At 37.1% G+C, this 24,187-nt stretch overlaps 1 protein-coding gene across 3 annotated transcripts in view; it reads left to right on the top strand.

The window, feature by feature from the left end:
• Window positions 1-24,187, top strand: part of LOC131044330 (chromatin structure-remodeling complex protein BSH) — a 183,138-nt gene that overhangs the window by 58,692 nt on the left and 100,259 nt on the right. For 2 of the 3 annotated variants that reach the window (XM_057977636.2, XM_057977644.2), the window contains exons 3-6: window positions 12,151-12,245; window positions 15,633-15,704; window positions 15,893-15,940; window positions 16,045-16,128. In XM_057977636.2, the coding sequence (XP_057833619.1) occupies window positions 12,151-12,245; window positions 15,633-15,704; window positions 15,893-15,940; window positions 16,045-16,128 (299 nt within the window). The remainder of the gene's footprint in view (window positions 1-12,150; window positions 12,246-15,632; window positions 15,705-15,892; window positions 15,941-16,044; window positions 16,129-24,187) is intronic. The other variant, XM_057977650.2, reaches the window with a different exon arrangement.

Here is a 24,187-nt window from a genome sequence, read left to right as displayed (position 1 = left end):
ATTGCCCAAGAGACATCTATGTTCGGACTTCAAGGATGAGTACAATGACTTAGTATTTTTGCTCAATCGAGTCATGGGAGCGCCTCAAGGGGCACTATTTGAGAATTGGACGTATTATTTTATTGAAGAGATATTAAAGGGAATGGTGATCAACTGGGGAAAAATCATAAGTGATAATCTTGATATCCAGTTGAGAGGTTTGGAGAAAACGCGAACATTCAGTATGACTTCCTACCTTGTCTACGTTCTTGACCAGATTTGTTGTGTACAAAGGATTGATATGGAAGGGCGAAGTCGGGAATGGGACAATACAAAGTTTATGAGTGCTATCCGCAACTCCATATGCACAAGATTGAACATTATAGAAGGGTGAATGATGCTTTCACCATGTACATCACAAGATTGCTCGAGGGGGGATCCACAAATGGTTGTCCAAGGAGGTGATTAAACTTGTTGAGAAGTATGGATCGTGGTATATACAGTTTCCTACCTTCACATACCTACGGATTCAAGGATTTCAATCTAAACCATACAAGCTTCCTAGGTATCCGACGAACAGGCTGATCTTACTTGAGGTAGTGAGACAACATTTGGAGTATGATTTTCTCCAAAAGGAAAAGCATAGAACAAGGATAACTCTTCCAATTGCACTTGGAAAGACATTGGAGGTATGCCACACCGCAGCCGCAGCTAATTCAGTTATTGAAGAATTGGAGTTCTATCATCTTGGAACCTACAATCTTAGTAGGGACTGATTTGATCCATTTCAGAATATTGTAATGATCAAAGGAGGAAGATTCACACATAGAATCGATAACGAGGACTATTGGGCTAATCTCATGGATGAGCTCGCAGTTAGGAAGAGGATGTGGTCCCATATGTCAGTGGATTTCATGAGGAAGTGTAATCTTTTGTCCATTCTAGATCAGGTTTAGGATGATGGTGACCATGCCCATCCGCAATATGTAAATGAGAAAGACAGGTCTATCATGTTACCTAGTTGGACACAACCTAAATTGGTAGACTTGAATGTATTGATGAGAGAAGTGAATGGCTACTCCTGGGAATGGGTGGACAAGTACATCAATGATTTAAGAAAAATGGTCACCTTTACCTATGATAAAATGAGAAATGAGGAGTCTCTCACAATGATGATGAGAGAACAGTCAGCCATGTAAGAACATGTAATGATGAGGAGAGTCAGGCGCCCAAGAGAAGAAAGGGCATGTCTGCAGAATCGGAGCCAAATGACAAGGAGACTGTTAATCAGAATTCAAGACAAAAGAAACACAAGTCCAACACTCCCTAGTTCACCATGAGCTCCTCATCGGTGAAGGAGAATGATATGGCAGAGAAGGACGATGAGTCCAGATAGGATTCCAATACGAAAATCCTACTAGAAAACAATGAGGAGTTACATGCTACAACACAGTCGGCACCACATGATGATGATGAAGAACAACTGGGATCTCCTACTATTCAGTTAGAGGTGAACTTGGGCAACAATGTGGTGGATTTGACTAAGGATAAGGATAAAGATGATAATGTTATTTCAGCCTTGAGAGGACTTGATCAGGATATGAGCCTTGAAGACGGGATGGAAATTTCTACTATTCCCAATTGGCTGCTGCAAAGCTTGGAGAAGAAGAAGGTGATAGAGGCACAACCCACAAAAGATATTGATGACTTCCTAGCCAGGGTTGGCAAGGAAAAGGAGCAGAAGAAAGCTAAGGTGCTCTCTAATATCACTAGAGATGATACGGGTGTGCGAATTGCACAAGTGGCTATCCCGATGGGTGATAAGGCTAGAGATGTCGTCACTCCTATGGATTATCAGGTCACCACTATTGACCTTGGACCTACTACAAAGAAGCAAGAATTCGAGGAATTGGATGGTACGTTCAAGGCAATTGAGGCGTTATTGAATAGAACTATTGAGAAGAAGGAGATGCTTGAGATGAATTCTCAAAGGCGTGAGGATCCTACTTTTGTCTCACCCATTGCAATTGATCGCATATTCCCCTTTGACTATGAGGTAGTGAGGACTATACATCAGGAGGTTGGAAAATGGATTGAGGATGTTTCAAAACAAGCAGATGATTTCCTAGCTTAGTTTGTCCAAGCATATGACAAGACATCAATGCTTATTTTCAGGATGCAATATTTGGAAGGAGTTTGAGATGATTTCCAACCAGTGCAAGAGAAGACTATACCTCGCCTCAAGATGTTGAAGCGAATCCCTATGCCCACATTGATCCAGGAGGGAGTCATTTAGGCTGGGGATGTTTTATGATATTTAGGGATGGTATTGTTCATTGGCTATGTGGAAGTCAAGTTATGATCATGCAAGACAGGATTCCACAACGATGGAAGGATTGATCCAAGAGATACAATCTAAGATCCTTACATCCATTGAAGAGTTATTGGGATTGGATGTCCATACTTCCAATAGTTTGAACTTGGAAGAATTGAAAGAAAAGATGAAGTTTATCTACTTCAGTTAGTTAGAATCTTTGAAGAAGAATCAGATAGATGATTTGGTTTCTCTAGTGATTCACATCCACAATTTACAAAAGCTTATGCCGGATTGGGAAAGTGTTTTTGATACTTTCTCGGATGCCTTGGATGTGATTGATGCACAACAGGAAGCTTTACCTAGTGTCACGATGGAGAAACTCAACTTAGTCTTAGCTAGATTCGTGGAGTATGCTGGTAGAGAGAGGGATGCAGGCCGGAATCTTCTAGAAGATTCCTTTCTTGATGACTAGGCGTTATCCTATTGGACCTCTTCTTTTTTGATGCAAACCCTAATTAGGGTAGTGTTGCCAGGATCTTGACCTTTGATTCTAAATGAATCTTGGCCATTCATTTCATTTGAGACTATTAAAACCCATTTGTTTCTCATTTGTAAGAGTTTTTTGAGGATTGTCGTCTACAAATTGCAAGTTTGAATACAAATCATTGAGGGTTTGGTGGTTTTGTCTAGATTTGTATGCATTTGTGATTCTCATTGCCTCCAAATTTAGATTAGAACTTAGATTAGAATTTGCTTTCAAGTATTTTAGATTGGATGAAAGAAGTGTTGAATGCATTTGAATGAAATTCGTTTAATCCATACCACTAGCGTCTTGCTGATTGTAAGTTTGCCTTGTGTGATCAACTAGAATTTGAATTGGACTTAACTTCAATTATTGCGTCCATTGGTATGCATTGCTTTGATGGTATTGATGTTGATGGTGATAATTTGAACATCTACAAATTTACCTTAGATGATTGCACTAAGCTTGTGTCAAATTGTTCTTTGATGGTGAAACCTTGCCTAGTTGAATTTCATTGAATCATTCATTACATCTTGCATTCTAGGTTAGATAGAGTTAGAATAGAATTCCTAAACCCTTATCCCTTTTGTATTTTTTGAAAATCTTTTTTAGATTAGATCGAGAGCTATAATTGCAAAATCTTTCAAAAAACCATTGGCAACCCATGCCCATTCATGAATGAGTTTGATATTGTTAAGAATGATTGTGTAAGTCCCCAATTGAAAACAGCAAATCACATCAGCCATTGAGTTACCCACATGTCAGGAACTGATTGTAGAAACCTTGGAATCTTCTTAGTTGATCAAATATTTAGCTTCTGAGGTGATTTTGCTCAAGAGAGGGTAAAATACTTTGGTATTTTATTCTGTGTTCAATTGTGCCTAAAACACACATCAACAGACACTTGAAAGGTGAAAAAAATAAAATATGTTTTTAATAACAAAGCAATAGGTAATATGTAATGTCTGCATTCCGGATCTGAAGACAACTGGACTTGATTAACGATTAAATAAGTTTTAATTAAAGATTTAAACTAATCATTATGATAACTAGCATGATATATTAAATATTATGGGAACTAGCATGATATATTAAATATTATTAAATATTATGGGAACTAGCATGATAAATTAAATATTATTAAATATTATGGGAACTAGCATGATATATTAAATATTATGGGAACTATCATGATATTAAGGAACCATTATGATATTAAGGAAACATTTCATTGATATACAGAAAACAGTTGAGAAAGCTCCATGTATTTCTTTACTAATAAAGATTGCTACAATACCAAATAAGATATAAGTACAATGATCCTAATTAAAGACTCGTCAAAGTATACTACAGTCTAAGGGATATGCTTTGGTCAGCAAGTAAGACACACAATTCATAACATGAAGTGATCATATGTATGAAGCAGCAAATTTAACAAAGGGGACATTACACTGCAATAAATCATGGAGTATGCTATTATCACCTGGAACTTAAAAACGATGGCTATCTTTGAGCCATTACATAGACCACCAACACATAACAATTTAGACAGCAAAAGGAGAGGTATAAGCCACTAGGTTAAAGTCAAAGTGAAGTTGACTTGAACAAGGCAAGAGAAGGAGAATAATGAAAGCACAATATATTATACAAATAGGATGCAGCGTGAAGTCAATAAGAAAGGAATTGCCTACAATATGACACATGTTAAAGATGCATCGATATCATACAGCAAGGAAAGGTGACCAACTAAGACAATATGTTAATAATCATTAATATGTGGATAACATGTTTATGTTAAGATTGAAAACAGATATGCAGCGGTTTGCAACTTATGCAGTGACTAAATAATCCTTAAAGAACAGCGATGATATAATCATTAGTTGCGCCTATGTTTATGAAGATTATTAATGAACATCTTAGCGATTAACATCAAGTTTGCAAAGGGTGCGATTTACAAGAAGTGTGTTTAGTTTGACACAATCAGTAATTAAGTGCAATTTGCTTATTAAAATTGGGTTTTGTTTACAGAGATCATCAACACATGACTTGGGACTGCATTCTAAAAATAGAAATCTGTGATTCAGAGTTCGAGTTTGGAACTGCGATCCATAATAAATATTCACTCCATATATGCATGACCTTAACAAGGTGAATCATCTTCATTGTTATTGCACAACGATAATGGACTTCATCGATACTGATTCTGCATTGACAGTCATCATGGACAAGTTTCTAGGATGACCAATTTCATCAACAATTCGTGATAATGAATTGCGGCGACCAACAAAGGCAGAAAATTAGTGATAAACGTATTAAGAGGTTATCATGGAGAGACATGATGGAAACACTAATAAGATAGCAATTCATTGTATAAGTCAAATCAACAATGGGAAGTGCAATCTGTGTAATAACCCCGATTTCAAACTTATGCACATCGATATCATGGTCAACCATGGGCATGGCAAAAAGGGAGGGAAGAAAGATCTGATTGCAGCTGTAATCATGCCCATCATTCATCAAGTAGATCTTATAGAACAAGCTGTAGATATCCTAACATAACTGCCGTCCTAAGGAGAGGACACAAACTGCTTTAGTAATTAACTAATGATAGGTAAGGTCACAAGCAAATGTTAATCATGATTAATTATTAGCAAGGGTTATGATAAAGGACACATCTCCACCACGCATCCTATCATGGCCTATTTAAGGGTGATCACATTCCTTTCTCCAAGGATCGATTTTGGTAGTTGTCTTCTATTTGTATCCTTTGCGGACTGGCTCTCTTGAGCATTATCTGCCATTGGCATAAAAGGTTGCATGTTAAAAGGATTTACATCAGTAATAGCACCATTATTGTTGCAGGCTTCTATAGTCAAATCTGAAACAGCAATCAACCTTCTTCATTAAAGGATTGAAGAAGATTATCAGCATAAATCCCTTGTCAAATCAGAGAAAGCTATCAAGATAAGTTCTATCTTCCAAACTATTCTTAGAATTTTAAGTTAAATATTATAATGAAATGTCTTCAGATTTGATAAATTTACATTTAAAAATGTATTAAAATTCTCACCTTAAGTTGGAATTGTTGTCTCAGTACTAAATTAACATAAATCCCAAAAGGGGACATTACATAATATATTCCTAGACTTGTTATATAAAGAAAAGCCATAAATCCTATTGACAACTATATAAAACCATAAAAAGAAAAAAGAAAAAGTAAGTTAGAACTAAAATAGGAGTAGTGCTAACAATAATAACACCATGCCACTGTCGGAACACTATCATTTTCACACACATAATCATTGGCTTGTAACAACTATTTTTTTCGGAGGGAGCAAAAGAGTATTGCTTGTGGCATGTGAATGGCCACTTGACAAACCACATGGTATAAGATTCTTACTACAAACGTTGATAAGAAAGATGAGCATATTATTGGCAGTGGAAACAATTATGCACCAATAGAGCAACTGATTTTGAAAAAGAAAAAAGGTAAAAGAAAAAAATAGCCTTGCTTGCACCCACTCGGAACAAATTGCCAAATTGGACCCAGATTTAGGGTTTTTTGAGAGAGCCATTAACTTATCATATTTACAAAGAGCATGCATCATTTATGCCCACACATTGCCACTCAATTCAAAGAATTGAGGTGACTGCCAAGTAATCGGAGGGGAGACAAAAGAAATAATCACTATTCTGCACCACAATATGTCTCTTGGAGTGCCGCCAATTTAGCTTCTAATGGTAAGTTGGCACTATAAATTTTGAATGAATTGGTGATAGTAGCCTCCCACATAAATTCTAGCTGTGCTCTTATTCCTTTAATAAGCTTGGCTGTGGTAGTTTACAATTTAAGCACATCTTCAAAAGTCTTATGTGCTTTTTCTAATGGATGCGAATTTCTTTGTTGGAGGAAATTGAACTTTCCACCTGCTTGACAGCTCTAGAATCTTTGTACTTTATCCATGGGCATCTAGTATTAGGCAGTTTCAACTTTATTAGATCTGATAATTCATTCATCCTCTCTCCAAAGCCCTTATCCAGAAAAGTGATATGGGAGTTGCCACCAATAGCTTGCACACTTTCTCAAGCTTAACAACCTTAGATCTCTCTAGTAATTCAATCACATGGTATGGTGATAAATCCTAGTTACTTTGGCGAATCTGCGCATCCATCTTTGGCACCTACTATCATATTGGTTGGTGTTTTCTGTGTATCAAAGTTGGAAACCAAACTCATGAAAGCATCTCTCAAAACATCAATAGCCTTTGTAATTAGATCTAATCTCATGCCGAAGAACCCCATGATAATAGTGACAAGGTGAGATTTAGCTCGACCAGTTTGCATGGTTTCTTGATATCTCTCTTCTTTGTATGGAGCTGCTAGGGCTCTTAACTCTTCTCTCTTTTGTAAATCCTTGTAGCATTGTAAATTGTAAGCTTGTACAAGTTTACACAATCTTACATTCTGGTTTTGGAAAGGTTACAATTTCATCCGCATCTGACATTCTCAGGATAGGGCTGCCTGAAGCGCCATTGTCCTGCTTGGGCTCAAATTCCAATCACAATTCTTGTTCATCTTCCTCACACCAGATTTGCGTTTATAGCTTCATATCAAATCTACAACTGCCCGTTTATGTTAATTTATATCAATTTTCCATCTTTAGCCCAAGATCAGCATTCAATTTTCATCTTTACAGTATCCAATTCAACTCAAATAAAGGGACCACCTGAAATCAATCAACATTCATCCTTAGGGAGTGAATCTATTGATTTTGTCTGCCTTCAATGTAATTGTTGCGTGAAATAAGTTCATTCATTGTTTACAATAGCCAAACTAGTGAATCCCCTATTTCACCACCTTACAGCCCCCTTGATCCGACTTGGATATTTTTATTAATTTGAAGTAATTGCTTGAACAAGGAGAGTTGGAGGGGTTCAATGTATTGAAAAATCAGATTGAAAAAAAAAAGTTTGAAATTTTTAAAAAAGAAAATGAAATAAAAATGCAAGCTTTGAATCTGACATTTGCAAAGGAATCGAAGAAAAAAAATCATGTAAATGCTTGGTTCTATAAGACCACCATTTTTTCTATTCTTGTTCCTCTTCTTCTCTATTGGTGATCTTAAAACAGCAATGCACATGGATTTTAACTTTTGTTTTGGGGTTGCGGGCTTTGGTAGGGTCCCCTTCTAGGATTTAGATGTTTTAGAATTTTGTTTTTTATTTCTATTTTTTTATTGCATTCATTGGTAGTGAGGACAACATTGGGGATGCCTTGACATCCTTGATTGTCTTTTAGATGCCAAGGCATCCCCATTTGTTGCTAAAAACAAGGGATTGGGTGGCAGGAGGTGGTAGTGGGGGATGCCCCTTGGCTTTCTTGACAATGTTATTGAGGTGAATGAAGGGAGAGTTGGAAGACGTCCTGTCCTCCCCTTGTCCTTAAAATATTTTGGAAATCTAAGATGGTCTAGAGCTCAGGGAACATTGGTATATAAATAATGCTTTCCCTTGGTCATCTTGGGTATGTGTTGGTAAAAAGAGGAGTGGGGGAACCTTATCTTGGTTGTCCTGGTTTCCTAGGGTGTCACAAGAGGGGAGCAATAGGATGTTTTGTCCTCCTCTTGTTCTTGATTCGTACTAGACATCTGGTATAGGTGCCTAGACCTTGGGGAATACTGGTACACAAGTGTTTTCCAATTCTAAATGAGTTTTAACCTTTTGAAATCCAAAGGAATTTACCAAAACATAAAATCTTTTGAAAGCATACTCTGCTTGAGAAAAATGCTTTGAGAATGCACACTTCAAACTGTTGATGTGTTTTTTATGCACATGCAAACACAAAATAAAATACCCAAAAGTATCTTATCCTTTCTTGAACAAAGTTTCTCAAATGCTGAAGATTCACTTAAGGATCACTTGAGACAACTCCAAGGTTTATAAATGTCGGGTCACGACGTGTGGATGAGCTCAATGGTTTGATATGATTATGTTGGGATCACAAAGGGACTTAGGTTGAATTGTTGAATGCTTGAATCTTTGGAACTTAAATCCTAACTACTTGTTGGGAAAATAAAGAAAGAGCAAAAGGCATAGGGTTTAGGGAGTTTATTCTAATCCTAAGAATGCAAGAGAATGAGTGAATGATTCGATGGAATCCTACTGGGTGAGGTCTCACCATTAACTTAAACAATTTGACACAAGCTCAATGCAATCTTCTAAGGGATAATTCAAAGATGTTCAAATCATTACCATCAAACATTGATTACCATTTAGGTTAGTGCATAAACAATGGTTGTATAACAATTCGAAGTTAAGCTCATATCATTCTAGTTGACCACACAAGGCACACTTACAATTAGCAAGAGGCTAGTGGTATGGACTAAACGGATTCCACGCAAATGCATTCAACAAATTCTTCCATTCCATCTAATTATCATGAAAGTAAATTGAGAAGTAAGGACCATGTAAGTTGTTGAAGTAACAAATCAAATTCACCATAACTTCAATGAAATCAATTGCTCTTCTTAACAAGGTTTGGCAACAATCTTTGCCTTCTCCTAATCTACTTTACCTGCTATCTATTATTTGCTATTAACTTCCTATTCACTACTTCTAAACTATCTATTAACCTTTACAAATGAAGAGCTTGAGTCTTTTATAATTCTCTCAATACAATTCAATGGCTCAGATCAATTTGAGATCAACGGCCGCGATTTTACAATGAAAACCTAATTAAGGTTTGTTACAACAAACTCTATTCTGGTCAATGAAATAATTACAACATTTTGACATGTCATCTCTGAAATATTTGATCAATAGACTATAGGGGTAGGTGCCTCGAAGTTTGTGCCTTCATATGATGAGCTTGGTTCATTGAATCTGGACTTGTTGATGTGGAATTTCTTTGATTGGTGGAGATAGTGACTGGGATGCCATCTTGACTTTGCACTTGTGGACTTGATTCGTCATCATGAAGGTACGTTGAGAGATATCTCTTGATACTCAATATTTCAAGCTCTCTCAAAGTAGTGGTGATGGGAAGCATTGATGTAGTTGAGTCATTCCTCCATCCTCGCTTGCTTGTCTTGGGGTGATTGTATAACTTCTCCTTCGCACTCCTTTGATCTCTTCATGTATCCATGATGCGGGGAGAGTTGAGATTCCTCTTGGGCATTCTCGTGCTTGTAAATGAAGTTTTCTCCTTTGCATGGTGGTGTTGATCTTACAATCTTCCTCCTTTTGCTTTGCAATCACCATCCTTGATGTTTTTGTATTTGCTGATGAGGTTTTCCTTTTGAGGACATCTTCTTGACCTTGACATTGAAATTTCCTCCTTAGGACACTTGTTTTGATCCTCCTCCAACGTGATCCCCTTGATTTCTTTCTTCATCTCCTGCAAAAGAAACAAATGAGTATCAAACACACATGACATATAGTCTCTATAATCTCTTAATTTGATATGATTTCTGATTTTATGTGATTTGCAGGTTTGATAAGAGCATTTAAAGAAAATCCGCTCTCATGAAGGAGCACTTGAAGTTGAAGTCGCTCCAAAGAAGGAGCACTTGAAGTTGTTTTCCAAAACGAAGTCTTGCTCACTAATGACAATTCAGATGCACTAAATCACACTCATTCAAGGCTTTAGGGGTAAATTCGCTCCAAAGAAGGAGCACTTGAAGTGAAATTCGCTCCATGACCCATGCTCTTGAAGTTTGCTCCAAACCTCATGCATTTGAAGTTCGCTCCAAAGTGGATGCACATGAAGTTCGCTCCAAAGTGGATGCACATGAAGTTCGCTCCAAAGTTCATGCACTTGAAGTGACCCTCAAACTTGACTTTCATCATCTTAAACTCAAAATTGTTCTTTTCTAACCATATGAAGACATCAAATTGGCTCAAGACAATGATCTATAAGCAGTTTCATATCTTATCTTGGTTAAATGAGGCAAATTCGCTCCAAAGTTCATGCACTTGAAGTTTGCTCCAAAGCTAATGCACTTGAAGTAAATAAACACTAAACTCGCTCTTAATCACATTTCTTAGCTTCATCGACTCAAGTCTCAAACCTTAGGTCTTTCAAACATTCATTCATGGAAACCTGTCAAACTCACCTCATGGAAGGCCTAAAAAGGAATTTCGCTCCTATCAAAGAGCATTTGTAGTAGCCTTCAATTTAAGTCTTGCTCATCTTTTATCTATTTTGACAATTCAAATACATTGAATCATGCTCATTCAAAGGTCTTGAGGTAAATTCGCTCCGAGGGAAGAGCACAGGAAGACGTATGAATGAGCACTTGAAGACGTATTCGCTCTTGAGAGGGAGCAAAGGAAATCTTCATGTACTTAGTCAAATTTTGCCCTTTCAACCTGCAACTGACCTTCCTTACCTGCTATGCTCAATTTGACATCACTTGACCTCTCCTTTCTAGCGTTTTGCTACTGCAGACCTTGAGCAATCGAGCTGACAACCACTTACTCATCTCACAACTCTTCACTTCACACCTCACACAAGGCTATCTACCTGACTCCTAGCTTCTTGACCATCTATACCTCTCCAATGAAAAGGCTAATAGCTAAGGATTCTAACACTACCCAGGAAAGTAGAAAAAAGTGGGGGTCCCCATTTGCAATGGGGCGATGTGTGAATACCTCACAACACAAACCAAAACAGATTCCCTTACCTATCTGTGTTGTTTGCTGCAATCCTAAAAGTCCTTTATCGTAATTACACACAGTAGTCTTCAATTACAATACAAGACACACAATTACTTATAAGTTGGTGCAAGTGGTACAAGTTGTATCTCACAATATAACTTGGCTCATGCCATGAGTTGTTATTGATATGATTAATAATCCTAAATAAATTTCGTATTATATTATCAAGCCAAGACTTCCTCTTACTTCAAACTAGTCTGTGTATGTGTTGGCTTATTCAGACAAGAGGATACATCTTTTTGCAGATTCTATGAATGATGTACAACGCTATTGTTAAGTGATGACGGACAAGGATCTTATCACATTAAAAAATTCTATCTTCTATAAGTATTTTTTTTTTTGAGATGTGATGTATCCTTCATATGTGATGGATGTAAAAGCATCTCAACATGCTTTAACAATTATGTAATCTGGCTTGAACAGGGAATCTTAATTTAAATCTTACTCTCGCAGTGGATTTACCTATCATTCTCCTAGATTTTTGAGTTTTAATATTTCTTTGTAGTTTTATTTCTTCTACTTTGTTGTGATACAATCTGTATGTCTGAAATTATTTGTTTTGAATGGATTCAGACAAAGTTTAATGCATGTTTTGGGTTTCCAATACTTCACAGATCCAGATTCCGAGATTGCAGTATTTGCAAGAAGAACTGTCAAAGATCTGAAATATCCTGGGAGTTTTGTAACACCTATAGTTCAATCAATTCAAGTAAGCTATAGATGCCATGTTTAAGTTTGAACCGTGCTTGTTATATGTTGTAGGTGCTTTTCTCATTTCAACTTATTGTGAAAATTACTGCTGGTTCTTTTGTTTTATCAAGGGCCTTTTTGAACTTTAGCAGTCAATCATCCAGTTTTTTTAATTTGTGAATTCATGTAATGTCAATAGTAAAATGAATTGGGCCAGGGGATAAGAAAAGTAAAATTATATGACTCATTAACCAAGTTGTTTTTGAAGTGTCTAATATTAAATAGATGGATGATAAACAAATCTTCAAACTGCAGGAAATAGACGAGTTTATAGGAAGTTTGTCTTGAATTGAGAATTTGAGAATCATGAATAAAACTCTTAATGGAACTATGCTAATAGATATGACGACCATGTTTTATGGCAGGCCATGCATTTTAAATAGGTTTTGATTTTTTAAATGCACTTTGATGTCCAAGGGGTTGTGCTCAATTGATTAAAGTGTTGGGTTCTTATTATGGAGCCAAGTTTAAATCCCCAAAGGGACATATAATGTGGAATTCTAATTTGTGACTCTTGGTCTTTCATTGTTGGCTCTTAGTGTGATGATATCTAAAGGTGGATTTCTAAGTTGTGACTCTTGGTTTTCCATTGTAGGTTTCTGTCGTGTTTTCTTGAGAGGAACTTGTATTAGTCTCATAATAGTGCTTGCAAAAAGCTTGTATTGGTCTCTTGTTGGTGCTTGTATGAAAGCAGAATACTTGTAAATGAATTGCAATATAAATTAAAAAAAAACACAAATAAAAAGAGTCAATTTGATGATCATATGCGGCATTAATGTGGAAGATTTATTACAACTTGATCAAAGATATACATCCCTTTCTTTTAAGGTGATGCTATGGAAGTCAAATCTTCATGTAAGCATGCTTGTTTTCTTTTCATAGCAGATAAGCTTCTACATTTGCAGAGGACTGTTTGCATAATTTCTCATAATCTAACCACTTTTAGCAATATGCATCGAGATCTTTTCTTATGGTGTTACATACATAATCTGAATATAGCTTATGTTTCAAACAAAAAGTAGTTTAAGCCATGTTAATTTATAGGAGGTTTATGTTGAACTGTGAGAATTGTGAATAAAACTCTTAATGGAACTGTGCTAATACATATGGGGATCTTTGTGTTTCAACATAGGTAAGACATAAAATGGGGTTAAATACAATTTGATGGCTATATGCTGCAGCAATTGCATACATTATTAAAACTTGGTAGAAAGATATTCGTTGCTTTCTTTTAAGATGATGTTATGGCAGTTATATCTTCTTTTAAGTCCATTTCTGCTTGTTATTCATAACAGATAAGTTTCTTCATCTGTAGAAGTGTTTGCCCACTATCTTCCTCATATTGTCAACATTGATGGCAATATGCATTGATATCTTTTCTTATGATATGACATTGAGATCTAGTGGAGTGCTGGTTGAAGAGGAGCCAACCGCTGGGGTGATGGTGGTGGAGTTTGGTCTTTGCTGTGCTAACTGTGAGCATGGTTGGCTTGGAATGGGAGAGTAAGTACATTACAGTATAAGGACTGCCTATTTTTGCGCAAGTCTAAATGATGAAATCTTAGTAGAATTTCATGCAATCACAATAGTTGGTCCCTTTTATACTACCTGACACTTGAGATCAAAATGTATTTGTTTTGGGGCAAAGTTGTAGGAAACACTACCCCCACTTGCCTGGCATGTGTATCATCGTACCAAGTATGGATATGGATACGGTACGACATCAAGACGGCGTGGATACCGTACCCTTGTGTCTTCATAAAACATGCTTTTGTTTTTGCCATGCCAGATTTGTCTGCATTTTTTCTGGGCTATCTTTTAACACCGCCTTGTCTACAATTTTTTTAACACCGTTGCGTCTCAAGTCGGCCTCAACCATTGCATTGTAAAATTTGTGCGACGAATTAGCGTGAGTCCGATGTAATATAAATCGGATAGGCACTTGATATGAAAAATCTAATTTAAATGTTTGTAAATAAAATAAAGGTTGCGTAGTAATTGTAAAGTTTTATTTATAAATGTTATAATTTTTATAAAAATAATTATATTATATAAATGTTAGTAGCTTGTCTTTTATTAGTGAGGGAAGATATATCAAAAATTTATTATATTATAAGAGAATATTGTAATAATTTAATTAAATTTATAATAAAAATTAATTGATAGTTTTAATAAAATATTATATTGATAAGTATTAAATATTAAAATTAACTTTCAATACATTTATTCATTAAAATACACACACACATTAATTTAAACATTTCTGTTATATATGTGGGTATTATTTTTAATGGATGAATGTCGTATCTTGCTGTATCCATATTTGGGGTCTTGAAAAATGGTCGTATCCGTATCCTACCCTTATCTGTGTACATGCAACTTTGTAATTGGGGATATGGTCCCAAATGTTTGTGTTAAGAGTATTTTGGATGCCAAAAAGATACAAAGAAACCACAACTTTGCCCAAACCTGATCAAAGGTGGAGGGTGTGTCTTTGGACTTCATCGCATAGTTTCTGAAATAAGAGCGCTGGAAGGCATCAAGCTGCTTGTTTATGAACTTGCCAACTACACACACTTCTGTGGGTATGCTCATCAATATAAAGCCTGTATGTTAGCAGAGGTGTTAATGAAGAATGTGCAGAAGCTTCATGGAATTTTTTTTTTTTTTTTCCTACGAGACCTTATAAATGTAGTCACTTTTGGAAGTAGCTATTTGCATCATTCTATACTCTACTCACATTTTATTTTATACTTTTATATCAGATTGACAAGTGATAGTCTTTAGCTGAATCTATGCAACTTTGTGAAGATGATTCTGCTCGAGATACTTTTAGGAACATAATCTTTTAGAATGTCTAGAGTACGTGGTTATTTTAGTTTTATTTGTATTTTCTACATCTTGGTTAGTGGATGATCAAGGATATTCATTTTGTTTATTGTTTGAAGAGAAATGGCTGGTGCCATGGTTTGCTATTCAAATATTATTACTTTAGCATATTGTTGGGTCTGTTTGTAATATCATTGCCTCTAACTAAGATGGTTGTTAGCTTGTTATGTATGATGATTTGTTTTGTATAGCAAGGGTTTTCTTTCAGGAAGATCCCTTATTCTTTATTATACATTGAACATGTCCCTTATTATAATTAAAACAAGTTTTATGACTAAGTATTCTGTCCAGCAGGATCTTTTCTATTTGGCAATATTTATGCACATGTGTAGTAGTAGTTCTAGAATAAAAGCATTGTGCATCGCTTTGATTCTTTCTTACTTAGGGATAGTGCAGCATCTGTGATGGTCTCTTCCTAACTGACATCTTATCTTATTGCCTCCGGTGTTCATACCAGTCACAGTTAGCAGAGTTCCGATCATTTGAAGGACAGGAAATGAATACAGGAGAAAAAGTGCTGCCTTTTAAGGTTTATTTTACAACTAAATTTGGTATTATCATATTTTTGTCTTTATAGAATTTATATCATGTGCAATTTTATTATTATGTGCATTGTATGCAATTAGAGAAAGAAAATGTAATGCTATTTACATTCTCAAAAATTCCAATATAAGACTTTGACTTCAATATGCATGTTGTGGCTATGTTTGACAAAAGCTGGACATAAGAGTGAACAAGACTGTAATCAAAGATCAGTTTTTATGGGTAAATTTTGTTATAGTTCATTTAAATTGTTATTTAAATAGATAGACCAAATATTTGTAGTCTTTACATGTCTTAACCTTTTTTGTTTACGGGTTGCTTTCCAGGATGTGAATAACCTTGAGAGTGATCCAGAGGAGTTTGCAAGGGTCTTCTGTAAAGATCTTGAAATTGAGGATCCTGAAGTTGGAGTAAGAGAATCTGCATATTGTTGACTGGTCTTCAGTTGTTCCCAGAATTATTTGCATTATAATAGAACCAGTTAGTTGTGAATCTCCTAATGCTAGTTAAATATCTAAAATGAAATGAACTGTCTGATATGTCAGCCATGAACACTGCATTTCACTAATTGTCTTTTCTGGTAATTGAAACCTGGCTCATGTGTCAAATTTTAAGACATTACCAAGGAACTACAAATGAGTACACTTTTTTCTTTTTTTAGAAAAGTTTCTTTTAATCTGGTTGTATGAAAAAAGATCAAGCACATGCTACTTAGGAAATATATGAAAAGGGAACAACTACATAATGGCTGCCCATATGTGTAATCCCATATATTTATTCATCCAGGACGCAAGACATCCACTTGCTAAGTTGCCAAATTGGTATTTTGTATGGGTATGTCATGTATGTGCATTTGGTATTGTAGTATGGCAAATACTTTCCTTTTTTTTGAGCTGGGTATGTTCTGGGTACATCCATACAAATAACATATGAAAATCATAAATATATAGATACATTACATATTTCTACACTAAAAATAGGAACTAAGTTCAAAATACCACATCATACATATGCTAAACAAAATTGTCATAAATATTACAAATTTGAAATAAAATATACTGATTCAATATCAAATTCTCAAACTTCAATGCTATGATAAATATTGATTGTTCAATATTCAAATAATACAAATAGTAATCAGCCTCATACGAGTCATCATCAAAATTAATATCATCATCATTGACATTAGGGATTCCGGTGGATTTGAAGAACCACATGCAACCTAAGTACCACTTATAGTAAAAGTAACTCCTCAAAAAGTGAAGATTGGGTCTATGTCTAACAATTTTGTTGCCCCTTCCTTTAGTCATTATATTTGTGGGTAAGAAGATGCAAGTTAGAATGCATATAAACTAGTACATTTTCTTTATTTGATGCCAAAAGGTTGCATTTTGTAATTTCCCTATTTTCAGCAAAAGTGATTTGTGAACAGTTAGCCTAGTTTCCAAGTTTTTCCGGAGGCTAATTGGAGTGCTTAGGAGAACTCCAAAATTCTTGGAGTGCGTAGGTCTAGTATTGTAGGGTTTTTATTTATGGCAATGAACTCAGTCATTGGTGTGGATCATTGTGAAAATTTCAAAAGTGTTTTCTAACATTTGGGGAGCTCTCCAAACTTCTTGAAGGAGCAATTTATATTTTAATTGGCTACAATCATCATCCCAAGTCCTTAGGAGCTAGTATCATGTTGTTATGTGTTGTCATTTTATGACACCCTTGGTCCATTAGTGAGAACCAATTAGAGATATGTTCCATGGACCCGCGCTCCCCCAGTTGATCAAGCACAAAGCCAATTGAATCATGAAATGCTGAAGTGTTATCTTGTCAGGAGGTGGTTCCGGACCTCCTTTCCTCCCTTTCCTCCTTTCCTTCTGTTGTGCTTGTACACACACCCCCGCTTCAGGGGACCCCCGAAGTTTTTGTAGTCTGCCCGAAGATAACTCTCCCTCTCGTTGCCCGATGGAAAGAGGCTCCTCCTGTTATCGTGCTTTCAAGATCGCCACGTAGAACCATGTGATTTCCCGAGTCCATCCAATGCCCAAGTCACCAGAGCCATCGGTGAATCATACCAAGCAGCTCGATGACTTTATGCAGTTTTCAAAAGAAAATTCCAAGAATAAAATTGTGCATTTCAGGCTTTTGAGCCAAAATTGGAAGACTTAGCCAAAATGCCAAAAAAGTGAAAACGACTAACAAGATCAGCCTAATGGGCAGAAATGCAAGTTGAAATAACCATCTTCTAAGCTGAAAACGGAAGTTGGAAAATCGCACAAAAGTCTTCATTTGACCGAAAACTTTTCCAGAGTCCAAATCGCGCAGATAGCTTCTTTTGGTCGAAATGGAGACGAAAACCAAAACCTCGCAAATTCCCCTTTTGGGCCGAAACTCACCAAGTTCGCAAAATCCTCTTTGAAGCCGAAATGATCAGAAGGAATTACGCGATATATGATTTTAGCCTAGAATCCTCAGGTTTGTAAAACGCGTGAGAAGCAAAAGGGTGAGAAAACATAGGGAGAAAATCGTGAATTCGATCCATTAGCCAAAAATGATCAGGAGGTCATAATCTTGCGAACTCCCCTTGTAGGCCGAAACAAAAGAATAACCATTTTGCCCAAATAGCCAAAAGTTAGAAAGAGTCGAAATTCGCAAAGTTGCTCTCCTGGCCGAAATTCGCAAAAATCAATTGATCAGGTTGAAATACAAGCAAAAGCTCACGAAATCTCTTTTGGCTCGAGAACTTGAAGTATGCCAAATCACCTTCAAAGGCCGAAAGTCATCAAAACCACATATTTTAATTGCTTTGGCCGATCTGTGCCTAAACTAAAATCTCGCAAAATCCTCCAAATGCCAGAAAATCAACTTGAAGTTTACAAAATCGGCTTTTGGGCTGAACTTGGTCAAGGAGTTCAAAGTTCGCAAGATGTCTTTCCAATGCGAAATCATCCAAGGGAGTCAAGATCTCGCAAACATATTCATGAGGCCGAAAATTACAAGTTCACGCCTTTTAGTCATCTAAAACGAGATTTAAAAAGTCACCAAATCATGCATTTTGGCCTAAAAACCTGGAATTTGTAAAAGGGCGTCAAACTTCGAAGAGTTCAAAACCGCCACATTTTACCTTATGTGCCGAAAACGCGAAAGAGACTCTCGCAAAATCCACAAGTGAGCCGAAAAGGGTTATGGACGTTTCTCCCACAGTCATCTAATAAGCTGAAGTTTACAAATTATGCCATAAAGTCGCATGAGCACCGAAAATCGCGAAATCTTCCAAGTGGCTGAAAAAGATATAACTTTTGAAGCTTCGCAATATTAATCATTTGGCCCGAAATGGGGAGATTGGCAAAATTGGCCCCAAAGGCCGAAATTCACAAAATCGGCTAGTATGTCGAAAATGACAAAGCTCTGCATAACTCGACAATCTTCACAAAATCAAATCGCGCAATGTACATATTTGGCCCGAAAACCTTAACGACTCGTGAAAGTAACTCTTTAGCAAAGATGAAAGGTGGTCTCCAAAACTCGCCAAACCGGTCAATGAGTCGAAAGTACCAAGTAAAACCAAATGACCCGACACTAGAGAAGAAATCGTGCAAATCGGCTCGATTAGCCGAAATTCAAAACAAAAGGGAGATTTTTAAACAAAAATATCGCATGCTCCTTATGAAATGGTTGAATTTTCTCGAAGGGGACATTTTGAAGGTTAATTTGCAAGTTTACGTTCGCTCATTTTCTTTAACAGACCAAAATTTCTCACTTGAATTCCAAGGGTCAAATTTTATGAATGAGGTTCGTTTAGAATAAGGTCGCGCATTTGAACTTAACTCGTTTGAATTTTCAGGGCGAATCAAGACTAAAGATCAGGATTTCACGTTCTAAGCGAAAACATTTAAAAGATACATCTCACAAAGAGCTTCTCCAGCCCAAACTCCTCCGAAGGAGTCCAACATTGTTTAAAGTTAAATTTAATGCTAGTTAAATTAATTTAATTAATTTTTCAAATTGATTAATTGTGAAATGGATTGTTTGCAGGAAAACGACGTCGGGAGGAGCTAAAGTGACGACTTAACGCAAGATCAGAGCCAGGCATTGGACGCTGGAGAAGAAGATGCAAGAGTGCGAGATCATAACCAAGCATTGGGAAGCGTGCCATTGGATGACAAGTTGAAATCCCCACCGAGACCAGAAAGGGCCGAAGAACATTCAGAATGCAGCAAGCATGCATTCCTAGAAATGCACAACTAGATTTAATTCTAGAAATTCAGTTCTAAAAACTGAATTTGTTTTAATGTAAAACTGTCTGTGGGTCCCGCGCAAGATATTTTGAAATAGAGGGGAAATAGGTTAGTTGTGGATAGTTATGTTCAACTACCAGATAGACCTAAATTAAAGCCAAATAGTTGTCAGTAGTTGAGATAGTGGTTGAAGCTTTAACTAGGAATTAAGTGGGTATGGGCAGCTTTGTTTTGTGGGATAAATTAGAACCCTTGGATGCAGTCCATCCTGGCCGCCGGTTCAAATTGTAAATCTATAAAAGGCAGAGGCCTTTCTCTTGTAAAGGGTTAGATTTTTAGACAGTTAAACTGTTAGATAGTTAGAATTTTGTAGTGAGATTTTAGAGTTAGAATAGGTTAGATTTTAGGCATAGCATAGAGATGCTGCAAAAATTGTTGTAATAGGCAGCTGAAATCAATATATAGACATTGATTCGGTGTTTATCATCTTGTTTTCATTCTGTTTGCATGGTTTCTTTCAGCTAGTTAATTTTAGAGTGCAGGGATTTTATTGGTGAAGTGTGGAGGGGTATTTGATGCATTTCTGGTTCATACCATTGGGGTTGTGCTGATTGTAGGTCACCGTGCATGGTTAGTCTGAACCCAAACTGTGCTTAGTTCAACTGCAAGTGTTCGTCTTAGGCTGCGCCAGAATTGGGTGCCTAAAACGAGTGTCTCCGGTCTGAAAATCCTTCATCCCTTGGAGCTTGCACCGTTCTTGTCTAGTTGTGAGGGTGTCTCTACCAAAAACAAGAACTGGTTTATCGAAATCTGTCTACTCGCTATATCAACTGTTATCATCCTTGTCCTTAGGTCTCCTAAACCCTTCCCTTTTGCTTTTATTTCCAAGTTCGAGAATCGCAGTAGACCAACTTGTTGCAAAACGTAAGTCCCCTTGTGCTCCTAGCAAAACACATCGATCACTGAGTTATCCTGCAGTCAAGACCTGACAATCGAAACCTTGAGGTCGTCCCCCATTGATCAATTAAAAACAGCATTAGGGATTTCCTTATCTCAAGAGAGGATAGGATACTGTTGTGACCATTTCACACATCGCCCCATTAAAATGGGGACCCCCTCTTTTTGCTCGTGTTGCCTGTTCTTTTTCTCTGCTTTTTAGGGTTTTTGGTAGTTTGTCAGTTGTCTGGACCAGGGTCAAGCCTTAGGGTTTCTGTTACTGCGTTTTTGGGCCAGAGTCCAGTCAATCTTGAGAGTTTTTCGAGCTTCCTTTCGTAGGATGCAATTTTGAATAAAGTGAATTCGCCAGAGGTTAAGTGAGTTGGTCTATTTTCAATTGGAATTTTGAATGAAGAGTCTAAATTTGTCTAAGTGTGAATGATGAAATTGCGAATTTTGTCCAATTGAGTGATTTTGACCAAATTTTGAAAATTTTGATATTTGATCCCGGGCATTGGAAAGGTCTTGTTTTTGCCTTGTGAAGTGATTGTAATCCCGAAATCATGATATTCTGGCCTGTAGGAGCAAAATCGCAGCTGTCCCTCAGTGAAGGACCGGAGCTCGTTTTCAAAAATCTTACTGTCCCTGCAGGATCAAGATGATTTTTCGAGTGGAAGTGGTAAAGGGAGGCATGATCTTTCCGTTGAATATAATTTGAAGAATTTCATGAGCACGGAAATGCCCCAGGAGTGAAAATCGCTCCTGTCCCTCAGTGGAGGACCGGAGCTCAAAATCAAACATTGCCTTGTCCTTGCAGGATTTAAACAACTTGACGATTTGAAAAGATCAAAGGAGATATGTTTTATCAATTGAATATAACTTGAAGTGCCTTCGTGAAGGAAAACGGACCAAAAATGCAAAGTTCGCTCCTGTCCCTCAGTCAGGGACCAGGGCGAAATTCAGTGTAGCTCCCGTCCCTCTCCCAGGGACCAGAGCGAAATTCTTCATAGGGCAAAATTCAGGCAAAAGCAAGCAAGTTTTGAGTTTGAAGGCAAGAAAGGAGGATGAAATGAACCCGTTGAAGACAAATTGAAGATTACAAGACATCAATAGGAGACTCAAATTGACCTAGGCGCTCCTGTCCCTCAGTCAGGGACTAGAGCGATTTTGCCTTAGGTCAATTTCTCGCCAAGTTTGAATGAATTCCAAGCCATGGATGAATGAAGGGATGCACAACAAGATCGTTGAAGATAAATTTTGGGGTTGGCAAAGTGTAATTGAGCTTGCACATGAAATTTCGCTCCTGTCCCTCAGCCAGGGACCAGGGCGAAATGATGATTATCTTGCCTTCCACTCAAGTTCAAACCACTCCAAGTCAGGGTGCATGGAGGCAAGGATGTTTTGAAGGGTCTCGACGAAGAACAACGTTACAAGGACCGCTAAAGTTGTAAGAATTGCACCAAATGCCCAAATTCGCTCCTGTCCCTCAGTCAGGGACCAGAGCGAAATTTCTATGAAGGCTTGGGTTTTGAAGGTTTATCAAGTTTCAAGTGTCCAAGAGGGATCAAAGGACCTCATTCTACATGGTGAAAGTGATTGCAAGTCGATACAAGCAAGGATGAGCCCAGAATACTCAAATTCGCTCCTGTCCCTCAGTCAGGGACCAGGGCGATATCCATTAGATTGACTAGTTCTTTCAAAATCACGCCAAGTGAAGGGCGTACAAGGTTACACAAGTGTCAAGGTGTCTTAAGAAGATGATATGCAAAGAAATCAAACGTCAAAAGGTGATCAATTGAGCCAAGGAGACAACATCGCTCCTGTCCCTCAGTCAGGGACCAGGGCGATTTTCACAAGATCATTCATTTTCCTTCAAAATCATGACAAGGCAAGGATACACAAGATCAAGGATATCGTTTGGAAGGCAATGAACAAGAAACAAAGGTTACGAAGCGACAAATTTAGGCCAAGATACAAGGTTCGCTCCTGTCCCTCACCAAGGGACCAGGGCGATAATCCTCCAAGCATCAAAGTGCCTTGTTAACGACAAGTAGAACAAGCATGGAACGAAAGGATAACGTTGTTTCTCCCTCATAATGAAATTTGGTGATCATAGAAACGAAGGTCAAGGAGAAAACACATAATTCGCTCCTGTCCCTCACCAAGGGACCAGGGCGATGATGGTCATAAAAGGCATTTATTTACGAAATCAAGTCACTCAAGTTCGAAATTCCTTGCAAGTATGCCAGTTTCAACGTGAAGATGATGGTTTTGAACGTCAAAAGCACGAGATTCAAGGTCAAAAGGATAATTCGCTCCTGTCCCTCTCCCAGGGACCAGAGTGATGGGGTTTGTATCTTTCCCTCCTCCAATTTTGGCGCTAAACATTTTTTGAATTTTTTATTAAATGCTAAAAATCGATAAATTGGAATATTTAATTGATAGCATTTAAAATTTTCGCAAAACATTTATTTAATTAATTTTGCCTATTAAAAAATCGAAAAAATTAATTATAAAGGCAATTAATTAATTTATTATTATAGAAAATTGGAGCGCTTGGATTTATTTTATAAAAGTCGGCCCTTGTTATTTATTTAAAAATCATTTTGATTTCTTTATTTTGGCAAAGTCGGCCTAGAGGTAAATGAGAGGTGAGCGCTTATAAAAGGAGGGTGAAAATTTTCATTTTCACATTATCATTTTATCATCTTCCATATGCGATTTTGGAGAAGTGCGATTGGTATTCAAGTGGAGTGAATTTCCATTCCAAGGAAGGCGAACATCATCTTCAAAGGGGAGTGCGAGCTTAGTTTCAAGTGAGGCGAACTTGCCAAAGACTACGTCAAAGGCATTCCAAAGGTGGCAAAGTTGCTAGCTTGAGAGAGATCACGTTGAAGTCACCAAATTTCGATTGTTGCCTAGGCGAATTTCTTGTTTCGCATTTTAGAGTTAAACTCTCAAGTGGGGTATGGCGAGGATCCCTTGAATTTTGAATAATTTTGATCGTCATTGCTTCAAATTTTGAATTTTGAAATTTTGAATTCCAATAGCTCAATCGTTTTGTAGGAAATGATAACTCAAGGACTTATCATGAAGTTTCCTAAAATTAATCTAATCTATGTTATGCATTGCAATATCTAGTTACTTATTGTGAAATGTTGTGTAGGTATGGCGACCCTGAAGGCGGGAGCATCCACCAGTCGTCCAGCTCTCATGAAGGAAGATCAAAAGACCGAAGAAGTGGAGACCAAGATCGTGTCTAAATGGAGCAACATTGGAGATACCAACTTGGGCAACTTCAGCA

This window comes from Cryptomeria japonica, chromosome 6 (assembly GCF_030272615.1).
Source record: "Cryptomeria japonica chromosome 6, Sugi_1.0, whole genome shotgun sequence".
Classification (NCBI taxonomy): Eukaryota; Viridiplantae; Streptophyta; class Pinopsida; order Cupressales; family Cupressaceae; genus Cryptomeria; species Cryptomeria japonica.
Note: the sequence above shows the minus strand (reverse complement) of the source record. Positions and strands in the feature narration are given on the sequence as shown.